Consider the following 12,559-nt stretch of genomic DNA (forward strand, 5'->3'; position numbering starts at 1 on the left):
GTTGGATTAGAACAAAAGCTCCACCCATGTTGGTGAATATGTTACCCATGGTTCTTTGTTTTGGTGGACTCATTCTTTGTGGATTTCACTGGTCTGGGGCAGAGTCCGTGGCTGGATGAATCATTCCTTTGTGGCTGTTCTATTTTTGGGTGTGGTTATCTTATGGCATGGTTGGTATCCATGGTTAAAAGACTCGATCGATGACTTTGGGACCAACTTGTTTGATCTCTGAGTCAAGTCGGGATTTGCTTGAGTCAGGGGTGAATCAGTCCAACTCATCTGAGTTGGGGGTGAATCGTCTAGGTGACTCATGGTGGTGAACCCCAATTGAATAGACCATGAGTTGGCTTAGACAAGTTGCATGGGACTTGCCAGAGTCTATTCAACGATATTGAATAGACCATGATGGCCTTTTGTAGCCTCACAGTTTGGATCCGTGGCATTGTAGGTAGGGTTGTACACGAACCGAATTAGCTCGGTTAGCTTGCTCCAAAAAGCTCGATTTGACTCGGTTCGAAACTGATTTCGAGCTGACTTTTTGAGCTAGAAAACATTTCGAACCGAGTTCGAGCTTATCCAAGCTCGACTCGACTTGGATCGAACCCCAACTTGAATTGAACTCGATCGAACCAGTTCAGTGACTCGGTTACTTTGATATTGATTTTTCTCACCAAGAGTTTGATGAAATGACTCAACGAAGTGTCAGCTGGTGGTAAGGAAGGTATGCATATGAAACAAATACCATTTTTTCTCAATTTTGATGTTGCCTACAAGGTGTTTGATGAAATACCTTTAAACAACTGCTGCTATTTTACATACAATAAGAAATTGAAAGTGCACTCCATGTATTTGTGAAAATGCCGCATTGGCTTGATCTTGGCTCGAACTGGTCGAGCTGCTAACCAAACCGAGCCGAGCTGGCCAATCCAGCTTGAGGTCCGAGCTGAGCCGAGTTCGAGCTGGGGTCAGCTAGTGGCTGAGCCGAGTCAAGCTGTGCCAAGCTTGACTCGGTTTGACTGGTGTACACCTCTAATCGTAGGGTGTTTGGTAGTAGCAGAAGTGTAGTTCTTGACAGACCGAGTCACAATGTCTTGGACATGTTATTTTGTTGTTATTTGTCAAATGCATGTGAATAGAGATTGATTTTGTGTCAGGTGGTGCATGTGTACATTGGCAACTTGGTAGCATATGTGGCATGTGTGGGGCACTTAAAAGATATGTTCTGGCATGTGTGGCACATGTGGGTTGCTTGAATATAGATGGTGGTGTGTGTTTGTAGCACATGTGGGTTGTTTGAATACAGATAGTGGTGTGTTTGTGGCACATTGGCTCATGTAGCTCATGTGGTGGATGAACACTAGTGAAATGACCTTGTCCCAAAAATCACAATGTTTGGGCGCACTGGCTTTTTAATTGGTAGCCTGCAAATGAACACTTTGATAAAAATTCTGTCTAATAAACGGTTAATATAGTCCGACCAAGTTGTCATGGCTGATCAACGGTAGACCCCACAAGATGACTGGTTTGGATCATCATATGCATGTGCCATTTGTATGGTTGACAAAATGGATGAAGCAGAATGCCTTGCCACCATAGGGTCGGAAGCTGCCCTCTAAAGACCTTTTTTGTCCCCTTGAAAGTGATACGGTGACTATTTAAGTAAAAACAAGGAAGAAAGGTCCTCCGATAAGGAGATTTGCTTAGAATACATCCCAATATATTAGCCGTTGGATTTGGGTTACAAGGGTTCTCCCTTGCCTAGAAACTCTCAAATTAAATATTTCAATCCTTCATTATAACCATCAAATTCAAAAATGAAAAAGCAAACTATGGAAATGTCGAAATAATCCCATTTAAGATATTTTAATTGTACTAATTGAGACCCACCCCATAAACGGTTTGAACCATTGGAAAATGATCCAGATTTGAAGGCGTCCTATTGCATTAAGTTGGGATGTATTTCAGCGAAAACCCTCCAACACGTGTCAATGTGATGTACATGTGCACCCACGCAACACCTAGTAAGCTGGCTTACTTGATTTTTGGGCCACATTGCATCTTTAGGGTGGGTTCCACGTGTGAATGGCCCCACATCTTGCTTGCAAAAATGCTACATTCATCCTTCAAAGGATACCATCCTAGCCCTTTGCATTGAGAAAGAACTTTCAAACTCTAGTAGGGTGTGATCCATAGGGTGGAATCCTATCTCAGCCTTAGTCCCCTAAGTCCTGACTCTAGCCTTAAATGGGCTAAAAAGGCCTTGGCTGCAAAAAGAGTAAAATGAGCAGAGGTTTGAGATAGTTTAATATAAGGTTTTTATTTTTATTTTTTTTATTTTTTAAAGGTTATCTCAGCCATGCATGATGTTATAGGTAAAACTGGATTGACCAAAGAATTGGAAATGGAAGTGACACAAGGCCAATGGCCCGAATGAGAATTGTAAACGAGGTCGGGCGGCCTCAGATGCCGAGCAGGACCCCTTGACCAACCCGAGCATCCACCATGCACGCTAACCTCAGTCATCTAGCTAACACTATGTTGCTTCAACTAAATGATAGTTATAAAAGCCGACCTCGAGAGACGACCACCAAAGGTCCATTACCTTAGGATTCAACACCAACCTTGGTCGCTCAATTATAAGCTCGATCCACAGAATCTCGGCCAACATGACTCGGAGATCGGCCATGGTCTCCTCAGATGCCGACCACTGGAGGATGTCTCCTTCATATCCGAAAAAGATTACCTCTTGAGGATCACGCCAAGGAGAGATCCCTTGCACCATATTCGCCTATGTGGTAGTCTCATTACCATATACAGAAGTGGCCCTTGAAGGCTATAAATAAGAACCTTATCTACAATGAGAGGTAGGCACAATAATCCTGATCCAATTTTATTAAGAATAGTAAATTAATAAGTTACATATTCAATTGCATTGATGTATCATGATTTATCTGAAATTGAAGATGGAAGGGAACTATTAGGAGGAATTAAGCAACTCTTGGGTCAGATTATTATAATTAGAGCAAAATCCTCAATTTCTATTCTACTTCCCATACTATGCAATTTTCCTAATCCTGGAAATCCCTGATCTCACTCAATATAGGCAAAATTCAAATGGAATATGGAGTTGTCCTAAAATACTATTTATAGTCTTATGTTAGGGTTTTGGTTGCCTTTAAATGAGTTTAATGACTTGTTAATAAATTAATAGGTTTATTCTAGCTTTTGGGGGCCCTATTGTGTTAGCTAAGTTGATCCAAGCCATGAAATGCATACATCCAGATGCTCGCCTCACATTTTAGACGCGCCGATCGACAGATACAGTTAAGAGTTTAATTTAATAGTGGCCAATTGTCGAGCGGGATTGCGACTATATGAATATCTGATGAATAATGATTAAGGTTGATATCTTCGATTTGATCCTGAATTGTTCAATTTAGAGCCACAAGCTAGCACACTGTTAAATTAAACTCTTAATCGTTTGATCTTCACAAGAATAGCAAAAATGATGATATAGCCCCAATTATGCTATGCCATCGCTTTGAAGGTCATAAGGGCAACGTGGTCAATTTAGTTTATATGCATGCGATACTCAAGATATAATCCAAGAGTTGATTTTGTTTTATATGATTTTTCATTAGACTATGATTATTCTAATTATTGATGTTGGATCTCCTATATCTTAGCCTTTGATTGGTAAATTATAAGGTTAAACACAAGATTTAGGAGCTTGGGTGACTTCATTAGGTTCCTTTATGTATCTAATCAAGTTTGTATGGTTCTTTAGTGGTAACGCTTGCCGCATTTGAAAGGATCAAGTACAATGAAATATGTGAAGTGTTACAGCCCCACATGATGGATGACCTACATTAAGGTGGACCTCACATGATGGATAATCCACATTAAAGGTCGGCCTAATGATGAGTGACCCATATCCAAGGTAGGTCCGACATGATGGACGGCCCACATCAGAGGTGGCCACTCGATGGACAGTCCACGTTAAAGGTGGGCTCCATATATGGGCAATGAATATTGAAATGGGCCCCACATGATGGACAATAATATTGATGGTAGGCCCCCACATGATGGATGACTAACATTAAAGGTAGGCCCTACTTAATGAACTGTGTACATTAAAAGTTGCCCCCTAATGATGAATGGCCCACAACTAAGGTGGGCCTTGATGATGGATGACCCATATAAGAGGTAGGGCCCACACAATGAATGATCCACATCAAAGGTTGGCCCCATACGATGAATGATGGATGTGAGGGCAACCAAATAGACTTTCAGAAAATTTCTTATCATGTTGGAAACCAAATATGCCTTTCTATTTTTTGGATGATAAGTATATTGTTTACCAAACATACTTATCTGCTGATTAAATAAAAATTAAGATAAATTACTTATAGCATGAGTAAGTTATTCAAAGTAACTCACGATCCAATCGCCCCCTTAACGACATACATTCCATGATTTAATCAATTTAATTTGAATTTATATGCACCACATCTAATATTTTAAGGGTGAGCATATCAAGCATCCTACTAGCCCGTGTATCAAATAACTCCTCTCTTGCATCACACTCCCCTGCATGATTCAATTGCATGGTGTGGACGACCATTTGGCTGATTATCCACAATAGTCATCCAGCTAATGTCAAAGCTCTATAGACTCTACCATGATATATGTGTTTTATCAACGCAGTCCATACATTTTGCTAGGTTACTTGAGGGCATGAGCCTAAAAAAGTAGATCTAAATCTCAGATGGACCACACCATAAGAAATAGTGGTGATTGAACTCCCACAGTTAAAAGCTTCCTAAGGCCACATCAAACCTATCAATTAGGTAAAATAATCCTAGGGCCATGGTAATATTTATTTGCCATCAAACTTATCGATTAGGTCAAATAATCTTAGATAAAGGGAAAAGAAAATATAAGCTTGATCCAAAACTTCTGCAGCCCTGACAAGTTTCCAACTGTAAGCATTCAATCCACAGTTTACTGTAGTGTGGTCCAGTTGAGGTTTTTATGTGCCTTATTTTTGGGCTCGTGCCCTAAAATGAGCTATAAAAAAAAATGAATGGATGGTGTATATAAAACACATATATCAGGTGGGGCTTACAGAGCTTTGACACCAGCTAGCTGGCTGGTGTGGGGCTACTAGTTTGACTGTGTCCATGTAACGTAGATCACAGCACCTACGTCTGCATTATACATACGCAGCAAGACTCTATGGCCCCACCACAGTATATGTGTTTTATCCACACTATCTGTTTATTTTTCTATATCATTTCAGGAAATAAGCCCAAAAATGAGGAAGATCCAGAAGCTCAAGTGGACCACACCATGATACCATCATTGAACCCTTTTTTGCACCCACCATAATATTTATTTGCAATCCCACGTGGTCATTCATAAAGTTATGTAGACATGGAGCAAAGGAAAACACAAATATGAGGTTGATCCAGGACTTTTACGTGGCTCTTAAGAAATTTTCAATGGTAGGTGATCAATCATCACTACTGTATTTGTGGGGGGTGTGGACCATTTGAACTTTGTGTCAACCTATAACTTGGGCCCATAGCTTAAAATGATTTTAAAAAACAAAGAGAATGGATGACGCGTATACAACAAATATCTCATGGTTGGGCCTACAGTGTTACACTTCACAATCTGGCTATCCGCCCCTCAACAGTGACAGTGGATCTGCGCAGCGAGTAGGTATGCTATCTAGTGCTGAGAAAAACTGTGGGGCCCACTGTTATTTATGTGTCATATCCATGCCATCCATCCATTTTCCAGCCTATTTTAGGGCATCACTGATGTTAAGAACCAAAGCATATCCAAAGCTCAGGTGGACCACACCACTCAAGAAATAATTGGAATTGAAACTTCTATGGTCCAAAACTTCTCGGAGGCACTCAAGTTTTGTACAAGTACCTTCATCCATGTCCGTGTGGGGGAGCGGATCGCCTGTGACTCTGGGCACATAGATATCTCAGTGCCCGGGCTGTGTGGGTCCACAGAGATGTTCGTGAGAAATCCACTCCGTCTATCTGACCACAATAGGATAGGATTCGAAAACTCAGGCAGATCCAGGACTTAGGTGGATTTGTAAACTGTAGAATTATTACCCCGGAGCTGACCGTGATGTTTATATGCCATCCAAACCATTCATAGAGATAAACTGTAGAAACAAATATCATCCTGAAACAAAACTTCAGTCACGGCCAGGCATTCAATCCCCAATGTTCGTGTGGTATGGGTCACAAGAGTTTCTCGCATCTGCCCGAGTTTTAAAATCCTGGAGTGAATTTGCAATGAACATCTCCATGGGCCCACACACAGACCCCGGGTAGAGGGAAGTGGATTGCGTAGTGGTACACTTGAGCTTTGAATATACTTCAGTTTTGGGTTCATGCCCAAACTGGTAAAACGGATGAACCGCGCGGAATAAGACGTCTACATCATCATGGCTCCATGGAGTTTATTCAGTCGATACTGTTACTTATACGCAATCTGCTTCTTCAACATCGAGCGAGGGAGAGCCCGTCCGCGCCTTGATAGAGATCGAGAGAGTGGGAGAGAGAGAGACCATCTGTGAAGGTATGTATCACAATTATTCTATTATTCTTTGTTTCTATCTGCATCATTCAAAGCTCAAACCATTCACATGCTGGGCCTCACCCCAGATGGTCCCTCTCTCATCGTTTTTCTTCTTTCCCCTGCATTTGTGATTATTTTCAAGATCATATCAGGTGGGTGGTTGGGCCGGTTTAGACCGAACTGTCCATTCAATTCGTGATCGGGATCGTTGATCTGGTGGACCACTTTGTAGATGGGATATAGGCAGGAAAATTGCTATGATTGAACAAGTTTGGCCATCCATTTTCTATGAGCTTTGCCTGTTGAATATGGACTACTACCATCCACTTTTCTTGCCACTGGTAGGGTGGTTACCTCAGTCCAATGATCCCAATCCCATTGACTTCTGGATATGGCCCATCCACTTGTTGGATACAAATTCCACGGTCATGGTCATCATATGCGAGCACCGCATGTAAAGATTTAGATTTTTGGTAGGTACATCATGATATATGAAATGCACAAGATTAGTAGCATTTTCCAATTTATGTTTACCTCGATAAAGATATGATTTCTTGCTTCACATGGTGAATCTAAGCATATGTTGTTCTACTTGAGTGAAACATCTCGAGTTTCGCTGAGTATTTCCTTTGCAGTCTTATTGAACAAGAGTGTCTCTAATTTGAAGCTCTTTCGATTTGAAAGCCATACCATCATCGTATAAGATCATGGTTGATGCTCTGATTTGTGTTAGTGGGTTTTCTTCATTACGAGTAGTTCCACAATATATGCATCATCATCATCATCATCATCATTTAAGCCTTTTTAATTTAATTTAATTTGTTTTTTTTTTTTTTTAAATTTTAATTTAATTTATTATTATTTTTTAAATATTTATCCCAACTAATTTGGGTTGGCTACATGTATCCTGTTCTTTCATTCACTCTATCAAGGGCTACATAATGTCCGGATTCATGATGGAAGTAATGACATAAGTTTGATGCTTGTCTGCCAACCTGATGCGATGCTACTCTTTTATTTGGACCTGGGATGGGCAATGAGAGCATGAAACTCCCACTGGTGCTATGTAGTAGACTACAGAGGTTGATTGCAATCAAGTGTGCTATCTAATAGTCTATTGCATAGATTGATTACACTCAACGAGTTAGTTCCACAAGGTATTGACATCACATTTTCTTTGCCCGTAGAGAAAGTTGTCTAATAACAAGTGGTTGAGGGAAAAAAAAAAATCTAAAGCCCGTATTGCATTAGACGAATTTATTATTATTATTATTATTTTTGTTGTTGAAGAAAATTGTTTGTATTTAATTGTAGGGGTCAAAATTTTAATGGAGCGTTGAGTAAACAATAGGATCGTGGTGAAGGGTCTACACAGTTGTTGAATAGGTGTTCCTTATCTCTCTAATGCAATGGAAAACTAAGGTAGATTCTTGGTTAACACCTTCTTCTCCACGGTCTGGTCCCCTCTTGTGTGAGCTGACAGAGTTCATCTGCTCTTGCCGGTCACTAATGCTCCTTGCATCCTTTATCTCTAGTATGCTGAGTTGGCGGACCACCTCTTCATTTATTGCCCCTTTGCTAGGGCTATCTGGGGAAGTTTCTTCAGTTTGTTTCCTTGGAGCTGTGTGATTCCCGAGTCCATTGGACCATTTTTCTTGGGATGGCAAGGGGGGAGGAGTTGGTTCTAAAGGGAGAATCCTTTGGAGACTCACACTTTTTGGTCGATTTGAATTGAATGCAATAATAGGTGCTTTCGCAATCAATCTTGCAATCCATTTGTAGCTTTTAGGAAGGCCAAGTCGGAAGTGGCTTCTTGCATATGTTGCTTAGGCCGTATGCTAGAAGTTCTCATGTTAATGTTGATTCCTTTTAGGCTTCACTTTTGTAATTTGTAAAATGTTGATTTCTCTCCTCGTTCTTGTCTAATGAAATTTCCGTTATCTTTAAAAAAAGAAAAAAAGAAAAATCTTTCTAATTCAATAGACTTCAAATTGGTTTTCCCTTTTTAGCTATATTTAGGATTTAGCTTCGAGATCAAGGATATAAGGTTTAGATATAGGATGGGATTATAGGAATAAATAAAGTAACTCAAGGAGGAAAGAAATTTCATACCTTTTAGCTTCATGATGAGACAATATAGAAGAATTCTGATACCATAGGCTAGAGCATAGTTACTGTGGAACTCATTCCCTGTGCAAATTCCAATGTTTCTCACTTTCTGTTTCCAACAATCATATTATGCTTCTGGCTAAATACCATAAAGATTGTGTAAAAGGAGACATTTCACACATCCATTTTTCACATCTCTTCCTACATCCTTTTCACGTACTGGTAAGTATGAGTCAGAGTACATTGTACACATGGTTTTGGATTAGGGTGGGATTATAGGAAGAAATAAATGCAAGCAACTAAACAAGAAAGAAACTTGATAACTATGAGATTTTTTTTTTCCTTCCGAAAACATGAAATGGAGAGAGAGAGAGAGAGAGAGAGAGAGAGAGAGAGAGAGAGAGAGAGAGAGAGAGAGAGAGAGAGAGAGAGAGAGAGAGAGAGAGAGAGAGAGAGAGAGAGAACAACTAGGCCTTTCATGCCCTCACCTCTTACTTTCTTATATTAGGCCTTCATAATTAATGTGAAATTACAGGTATGCCCTTCACCCTTAAGTTATTGTATTACATTAGCCCATGGGCCTAAACTTAACCCAACACATGTTTAAGCTTAAAAAACAAAGCAAATCATATGAGAACCCAAGTTGGCCCACTGGACCACATGTGTGACACATGGAACCACACGTGTGATCAATATGGGCTATCAACGCTCCCATTCAAGCCAGAGCATATATATCATGGATGCCCAGTTTGACAAAGAAACAATTTAGATGAGTACGACTTAGAGGCTTCATGAATATATTTGCCAATTGATCTTGAAACTTGGCAAATGGCATGCATATTTCCTTGTTAACAACTTTTTCCCTAATGAAGTGACAATATACTTCGATGTGCTTGGTTCTCTCATGATAACCAGATTGTTAGCACTATGAGAAGCAACTTGATTATCACAATACAACCTCATGGGAATATTAACTATAAATCTGAGCTTACACATTAACATCTTTAGGCAAATGGGTTCACATGTCACATGAGCCATTGCCTTGTATTCTGCCTCGGTACTTGAATGCGCAACCACGCTTCGCTTCGTACTTCATGTAACAGGATTACCACTTGTGAATGTATAGTAATCAGTGGTAGATCAATTGTTTGATTTGCATCTGAATACCCTTCTACTCGGAGATGGCCATATTGCTTATAGAGAATGCTACAACCAGGAGCTCCCTTCAAATACTGAGGAAACGAAGCATGGTCTCCATATGGGGAATACAAGGAGTCTGCATAAACTGGCTGATTGCATTGACTGAATAAGTGATATATAGTCAGTGTTTTAAATAGCGAATAGCATGTAGCGTAGCGTTCACCCCTTTGAAGCGTAAGGTGTAACTGCATAGCGTGTACTTCTAGATGTTTTAAAAGGATGCTTTGGGTTGCACCAATTTCATGATATTTTGAACCAAAATAAACTGATTAATAATGAAATTTAACAAAATTTTATAATATTTGGTGAAACCAAATATCACGTAGAGTAATAGGAAAGGGCAATGATTAAGCTTAAAGGTAAAGAAAGAGCAATGAAGCTATTTTAATACTGTTACTTATATTATTTTACTAAAAACATCGAAAAGATTAACTAATTTTTATTGAAAACAGAAAAATGTAACAAATAATTGATTTTAATGTTGTAGTGAAAAATAACTTGTAATGTAAGCTACGTTGCGTGTAGCGTATGCAAATTTCATATAGCCTTGCTGCACATGACTTAAGTTATTGTCATGAGCTATGTAGCATTAAGGCTAAACTACACTACATAGCCTAAGCCACATGCTACATAGTGTAGCTATTTAAAACATTGTATCTAGTTGGGCACTCGTTAAATAGATCAGTTTTCCAACAAGTTGACGATGTCTCCCTGGATCATCAAATAGTTACTCTTGATGCACACTAGCTTCCAGTTTGTATTCATGTGAGTTTCAGTGCGGTTGGCGCCTAGAATTCCCATCCACTAAATCTATCACATACTTTAGTGTGACAAGTTAATGCCCACCTTAAAACTTGTTACTTTAATACCCAAGAAGTATCGAAGATGGTCCAAGTCCTTTGTATAGAAGTATTGCTGTAAAAATTTCTTGAACTTGTCGATGCCCGTACCATCATTCCCGGTGATGGTGATATCATCTACATACATAACCAACATAATAACACCTCCCTCACCTCATCTTACAAAGACAGAATGGTCTGCTTGGCTACGTTTCTTCCCAAATTCAAACACCACTTTATTGAATTTTTCGAACCAAGCTCGTGGAGATTGTTTTAAACTATAGATTGATTTCTTAAGGTGGCATACTTTGTTGGATTTTCTTTGAGTAACAAAACCAAACGATCTCTCTATATAGAGTTCTTTAATAAGATCTTCATGAAGAACGGTGTTCTCCACATGAAGCTGATATAACAGCCAATCCAGATTTCTAGCAATGAAGTCAACTATACATATAGAGTGAAGCTTGGCCATAGGAGAAAATGTCTTCGAGTAGTCAACTTCTAGGTTTTGAGAATACCTTTTTGTATAAGAATTTAACCAATCCATTGAACCATTAGGGTTATACTTTACTGTATACATCTAGACTTGACTACACATTTTCCCGTAGGCCGTTCAACTAATGTATAAGTTTGATTTTGATAGAGTGCAACAATCTCTTCTTTCATAGCTCATTTCCACCCATCACTTTGGAGAGCCTCATGGAAAGAATGAGAAATAGAAGCGGATGACAAGGACAAATCAAATTATTGAAATAAAGGAGATAAACCAACAAAGGAAATAAATTGAGCAATATGATGTTGAGTGCAATAACGTATTCCCTTACAAAGAGAAATTGGCAAGTCACCTTCATTTGACTGTACCAGTGAGGATGCAGGGGAACGATCTTTAGACGGGGACATTTGGAGCAGACCTATATAGGCGGATCTACATGTTGTATAGGAACCTCCTCCACTTAAGATGTTGTGTCTGACACTATGGGTAGAGTAGTTGAACTTCTTCAAATTGCAGTGACTTTCCCCTTGCAGAGAAATATGGGGTATGTTTAAAAAAGATGATGTCAGTTGACGCATAACGTCTACAGGAGACATTATTATAACATTTGTATCACTGTTGGGTACTAGTGTGTCCAAGAAAAACACACTTTATAACTTTTGGTTTGAACTTGTCAAGGACATGATCAAATTGATGTATGAAACACACACAAACAAATACAATATGAGGAATTGACAAACTTGAACTACAACGACATAAAACAAAGAAATGGGATTTTTCATCTAAGATAGATGATGACATCTGATTTATCAGGTAGCATGCAATTAAGACTACATCGCTCCAATTGTTTTTAAGAACCTTCATATTTAACAACAATGCTTTGGCAACTTCAAGTACACGTCGATTCTTGCGTTCATGTACTCCATTTTGTTGTGGTGTGTGCGTACAAAGTTTTTGGATAATACCATGAGGTACATATTCCCTAGCATTGTTTAAATACTGAATACACACTTTAGCAATGAATTGAGTTTGTACCTGCATATGAAATTCCTTAAAGAAAGAGAACACTTTAGAACGATCCTTCGTTGAGTATAACCATGTCATTTGAGAATAATCATCTACAAAGTTAATAAAATAGTTAAAATTAGATAAACTACTAACACGAACTGGACCCCAAACATTAGAATGTATCAAATAGAAAGGTTTATCACTTTTATCCACATGAGGAAGAAAGGACATTCTATGATTCTTGCTTAACTCACAAGCCTCACACTTTAACCTAGCTACATATGACAACGTCGGGACA

At 39.2% G+C, this 12,559-nt stretch overlaps 1 protein-coding gene across 6 annotated transcripts in view; it reads left to right on the forward strand.

The window, feature by feature from the left end:
* The first annotated feature begins 6,516 nt into the window (after positions 1–6,516).
* LOC131246274 (thymidylate kinase) overlaps positions 6,517–12,559 on the forward strand; it is a 46,206-nt gene continuing 40,163 nt past the window's right edge. For 2 of the 6 annotated variants that reach the window (XM_058246215.1, XM_058246221.1), the window contains exon 1: positions 6,517–6,616. In XM_058246215.1, the coding sequence (XP_058102198.1) occupies positions 6,615–6,616 (2 nt within the window). In that variant the 5' untranslated portion in view covers positions 6,517–6,614. Of the gene's footprint in view, positions 6,617–6,960; positions 7,086–12,559 lie in introns of those variants that run through there. The other 4 variants (XM_058246214.1, XM_058246213.1, XM_058246216.1 and 1 more) reach the window with 3 other exon arrangements.

Source organism: Magnolia sinica, chromosome 5 (assembly GCF_029962835.1).
Source record: "Magnolia sinica isolate HGM2019 chromosome 5, MsV1, whole genome shotgun sequence".
NCBI lineage: Eukaryota > Viridiplantae > Streptophyta > Magnoliopsida > Magnoliales > Magnoliaceae > Magnolia > Magnolia sinica.